This window comes from Corvus brachyrhynchos, unplaced genomic scaffold (assembly GCF_000691975.1).
Source record: "Corvus brachyrhynchos isolate BGI_N302 unplaced genomic scaffold, ASM69197v1 scaffold1097, whole genome shotgun sequence".
Classification (NCBI taxonomy): Eukaryota; Metazoa; Chordata; class Aves; order Passeriformes; family Corvidae; genus Corvus; species Corvus brachyrhynchos.
The window spans coordinates 70,253-75,502 of NW_008239003.1; the positions used below are offsets into that span (position 1 = coordinate 70,253).

Below are 5,250 nucleotides of genomic sequence, written 5' to 3' on the forward strand. Positions count from 1 at the left end.
GTTTCTCACTTGGGTCTTGTCCTGCTGCTGTAAACACGGAGCTTTCCTGTTTTCCCAGATAAAGTACGGGCGTTCCGGGAGGCGCTGTTCGCCGGTAGGTGAAGGGCCTTCGGTCAGGAAAAAAACCCCAAAGCAACCAAAAACCCGAAAAGAAGCAGGAGGAGAAGATGGAGGAAGCAGAAGAGGATGACATGACCTGTGGAGACTTGGGGAATGGACTTGGGAGAAGACCGGGCGGTGTTTATGAAGGGGAAAACTTAAAAAATTCCTATTCAATTAGATCTAGGAAGGGATCTGGAAAAGCTTGTAATGTCCCCTTGTCAGCAAAGACAGGGGAGGAAAGTGATGCTGCAGCTCTTCCTGGTCCAAAACGAAACAGCGTTTACGATGGATCCCTCAAAAAACTGGGAACTGCTCCCAGTTCCACACGACAGAATAGCTGTGGTAAGAGTAATTTGGAAGTTAATTATTCACCATGATACAAATTTCTGTTAGTGAAAGTGAGCCGTTCAGCTGCTTCACAAAGTGCCATCAAGTTTAATTCAAACCACTTGCCAAAATCCCTGGAGGGTTCCAGTGCCTGCTGGGATCTTCCTCCTTCATCCCAGGACATCAGGGGCAGAATTGCTTCTCAGTGGTCGAGGCAGTGACCATTCTTAGTGTAAAAGATCCACTTTTAAAGTGTTTAATTTTGCATTTGAAAGTGACATGTGGCAAAGAGCATCCTGTCAGGGGTGTACTTGCGTGGGTATATACGTGAATGGCATTGCTTGGACTCCTGGTTTAAGTAAGTGAAAGTCTTCCTAAAGATGGTATCTAAAGCTTGCAGCTAAATATTCAAAATCTTATTTGCTCTTCAGTTGAAATTAGTGAATTGGCTTACTTTAGGGGTTAGGAAGTCGTTTTTAGAACCTGCATTGGCACTCATCTTTTTTTGTGAAGGCAATGCTGCTGTTAAAACACTCAAGTGTAGGCAGTGCTGTTCATTACAATCCAGCTACTTTCCTGTCAAATTTTAATATTTTGACTGAGGTATTTCTGTGTAACTAACTTATTTCTCTCCTTTAAATAATTCCCCATTATCCTCTCCACAGTAAGCTGAGCTATCTCTGTCTCTTGAAAATTGCCCCTACTTCTAAATAGTGCTAGCTACTGTTGCTTTGAGTGAGGTTGTTGAATGAAAAGTTACAGTCGGAAAAGAATCCAAAAAGTTAATTTTTTAAAATTAAGATGGCAGTTTTGCTGCGTTTATTTTAAAGGAAATTATAGAATATTTGTCTTTATGTCTCTTTACAACAGACATTTCTCCCCCATTTAACTTCTTTAACTGTGAAGCACTGTGTTTGACATTTGTATTGATGTATTTCTTAAATCTATGTATTAGCTCCACAAGAAAAAACCCCAAAACACAAAGATGAAAATTCACCTTTGTATATTACCTATTTTCAAGGTAAAAGCCCCACCTTTTTTTTTCTTTAAATATTACAACATCTTACCATTTAGTATCTTCTATTAATCCTACAGAATCTAATACTGAAGTGTCAAATGAAGAACTAAAGCAACAACTTCGGGAAGCTCTAGAGGTTGGTAACAGTGCCCAGGGTGCTGCTCTCCAAATCTGCATTTCCTTTCAATGTAGCAAGAGGATCTTGGAATGCTGAGAGACTTGGATGGACCCAGGTTCTTGAAATTAAAGTGGTAGTTGGAAGCTTCATTAAATTTTATGTCAGGATATCATAGTGTGAGGGGGGCTTTATGTTCTGGGGGCTTTGTTTGTTTGTGTTTGTTTTTTAGGGGGCAGAGAAAGTATTTTAAAAGATGTGGAGAGTATTGAAGGTACTGTTGTACTTTTCTAGCAGATGTTTATTTTTTATTAAGCTTTGGGGCTTGAAAATCTGCAGTGTAAACAATCTTTGGATTTTTAGTCTGCGTTTTTGTTGAAAGGTAGCTAACAGTCCATTTTTATTTTACTGTGGTTAAATGTGTTGAGGTGTTGGCATCACAGCCAGCTGACTTCCACTGTAAAAATACACATTTCATCTGCACTGTGTTCTTTAACCTCAGGTGAGCCCATGAAAAGACTTCATACAGGTAAAACAGAGGTTTGTTTTTTGAGGAGGGCAGATTTGCATTGCTGTTACCATCGAATCCTAACAGGAGCACGTTGGTTTTTGCTCAGTGTATCTACTTTGTTTTACTTCAGGAAGTTGAAATTTTGAAAGCTGAGCTTGAAGCTTCTCAAAGACAGCTTGAAGGAAAAGATGAAGCTCTAAGAATCCTGCAGAGCATGGTAGGAGCTGTTCAGAAATCACTTGGTGGTAACAAGGAAAACAGAGGAAATCTGCTGCTGCTCCTCATAGAAACCTCAAAAACCTTAAGGCCTTCCCAGGGCTGCAATTTAAATCATTGAGTCTGCAGGTGTCTATAGATTTGCCTCTGCAATTTACTGGAAATAGTGTGTTATTTAAGAAGACTTTACTGTTGTAGCAATTGTCATAATTTTATCTTTGAGGATTCTTGAGGCTTTATCTATTGAACATAAAATTAAGGCCTTTTCCCAGTCCCTTATATTGAAGATTTTGCCAGTGCTTGTAATCCTGCTGCAAAGCACGAGTACTTTGAGTTGACTGCTCCATTTGTTGCCCTAGAGGACAGTATGCCTTATATGTCAGGTCGTTCTTTTGTTCACAATTTGTAGTATTTTTATTCTCTTCCATAACAAATTCTGCTGAAATCAGTTCCTGGGATTTAGCCTACTTATGTAACCCATTTCTAGTTGTGCAGTTTATACTCTCACATATTTGTAGCAAGTTAGGCCTGGATCAAAGCTTAGGTGTGTTGTAACCCAGTTCTTTAAGATGTGATTTTCTGCACGAGCCATGAAGAAGACATGATCTCAAGTTAAATGATGCTGCACTGTCAATAGCTGAGGTTATGAGATTGAAACCCAAGTTCGTTATGCAAGTGAGTGACTTGAAATCAGAACCCTCTGGGGCTCACAAGTGAGTTGCTGGTGTTTGTAACTCTGCACACTGCTCTTTAACTATGAACATGTAAATGTCTCCAGGTGTAAAACTGAAAACTAAGTCAGTTTAATCACAGTATTTGACAGAGTTGCATTTTGGGTTTTGGTTTGATTATTTGTTAATCTTGCAGGCAGTATTTGATAAAGCCACGAGTCATACAAAAGCAATGCTTCAGAAAACTGAGAAAGAAAAGAGGACTCTAGAGAAGGTAGGTGTGGGTGTTTCCTTCACACAGAGAAGCCCATGGCTATTAAAAAGGGGTTATCAGGCTGTTTATTTAAATCAGTGCATACCTGACATTAATTCCAGGGCTTTTATAAAAGGAACTCCTCTTCCCTTCTAGTAGAATGGGAAATGTTAATGTATCACTCTCTGATCTAGACCTTTCCATGCTATAGTGTGTACAAATAATACCTGAAAACTAGCAGTTCTTCCTGTACTTTCACATGGTGTTTGTTGTGGGTTCCAGTTGCTCAGAGTGAGCTGCACAACTCCTTAGTGATTCAGCTGAGGCTTCCCAAGGGCTCTAAGAAATGGGTTCCCAGTTTTCATTGGGAAGGTGGGGAGGAAGAGGAAGGTGGCGTTGAGCTACCTTGTTAAACTGAGTTTTTTGCTTTGTTCCTCCTACTGTTGTTCTGTCCCACATAATAGGAATGAGACAGGGAAATGTGGCAGCGTGGGTTTGTCTTTGTTGTAGGCCTCTAGAAGCATTAGTTCTGTAACAGACTGGAATCCACAGGTCAGTGATGCAGAACCTTTGGTGTCTGGTACCACATTTGTTATCAGCAGTGTCACAGATTGTCACTGAGATCTCTGCCAAACCCAGCATCCCTGGCATCCTTTTGAGGGGAGCCCTGTAATGCGCTGCTGCAAGTTTGTTTTGTTTCCACAGGAAATAAATATTTTGCAATGGGAAATTGAATTTGATCAGGACAGATTTAAAAACATAGAAGACACGTGGACCGAAAAATATGACAGGTATTTGACCTACACTGTATATTGCTGGGGTTTTTGTTTGATTTTTAAGAAATGCCCTGACTGCTCTGTCATCTGTTTTCTGTTCCAAACTTGGCTCCTCAGGTTCTTTGGGGTTTTGTATTTTCCCAATTCCCTTCCAAATTCTGGAAGATTTTGATTTTTCACACTAGTAACAGTTGTATTTTTCAATTAAAACTTCTGGAAATTTTGTTCTTTTTTTTTTTTTTTTTAATGTGTCTGTAGGCTGGCTTTGCTAGGCTGAGGTTTTTTTCATCATATGACGTTAGCCAGCTGGAGACTCATTATCCTTATTTACCTTAACTGTAGATGAGGCAGAGGAAATAATGGTATATGTATGCATGTGGAAGTATAATTTCCTGGTTAATCATTTCTTTATTGTCTTGCACTGTAGGTCTGGGCATGAGTACAGGGAAAATGGAGTGCTTTAGAGAGAGGCTGATCAAGAGGTTCTTTATTAAATAAGAGTCACCCTGGGTGGACAGCGGGTGTGGTTGGGCAAGAAGAATGTACCAGAGGCACTAAACTAATGATACATAACAGATGTTGAAAAATGGGACCAGCAGACTCACTCATTTTCATGTAGAAATTGTATCTCTGAAGTCTACCCGTCAGAGGAGTTGTTACTGTCATTATTTGTTATTATTATTGCTGTTGTTGTTATCATTCAGCATGTATTTTTATTTTAATACGTTTCAGCTTTGAATCAAAGAATAAGCCACAAGTTTACAAACTATACTACAGATACATTTGTCAAGGCATGTCTCTTGAAAAGCCTCTCCTGGCTGAGTAGGTTGGAAGTGTAGCTGTGCAGTTTTGAGCCACAAAACTGGTGTTGACTGTTGAAAGATAGAGACATAGCTTCAGAAAACTGCCAGCCAGGGGCTCAGCCTGCTTTGCAAAACATCTGATATTCTTCTGATAGTTTTCTGACATCTGAGGCAGCAGGACAAGAAGAATGTGCATTTTCCTTTGGTTTTTTCCAAGTGAAATAATTCAGACTAGGCTGCATTTAGTGAGGAGCTGAGGAGATGCAGCAAATAAATTGTATTGCTTTGACATTTAGGGCATCAGATTGCCACTGTTCTGTTCAAGACAGAAATACTTCAAGGAAAAATGCATTATCAGTGCATATTGTGTGTTCTCACGTTGCAACACCTGAAGGCACAGCTGTTCTTGAGAACAGGATTCAGACTACAGGAAGTTTACAGACCAGAGCTGTCACATC

At 39.8% G+C, this 5,250-nt stretch overlaps 1 protein-coding gene across 1 annotated transcript in view; it reads right to left on the reverse strand.

Annotated features, from left to right (window-relative positions):
* RAD17 (RAD17 checkpoint clamp loader component) overlaps nucleotides 1-2,770 on the reverse strand; it is a 21,643-nt gene extending 18,873 nt beyond the window's left edge. Inside the window, exons 1-2 of the mRNA XM_008637454.2 lie at nucleotides 2,758-2,770; nucleotides 2,379-2,391 (exon numbers count right to left, since the gene is read on the reverse strand). Coding sequence (XP_008635676.2) covers nucleotides 2,379-2,391; nucleotides 2,758-2,770 — 26 coding nt within the window. The remainder of the gene's footprint in view (nucleotides 1-2,378; nucleotides 2,392-2,757) is intronic.
* Between the last annotated feature and the right edge of the window lie 2,480 nt (nucleotides 2,771-5,250).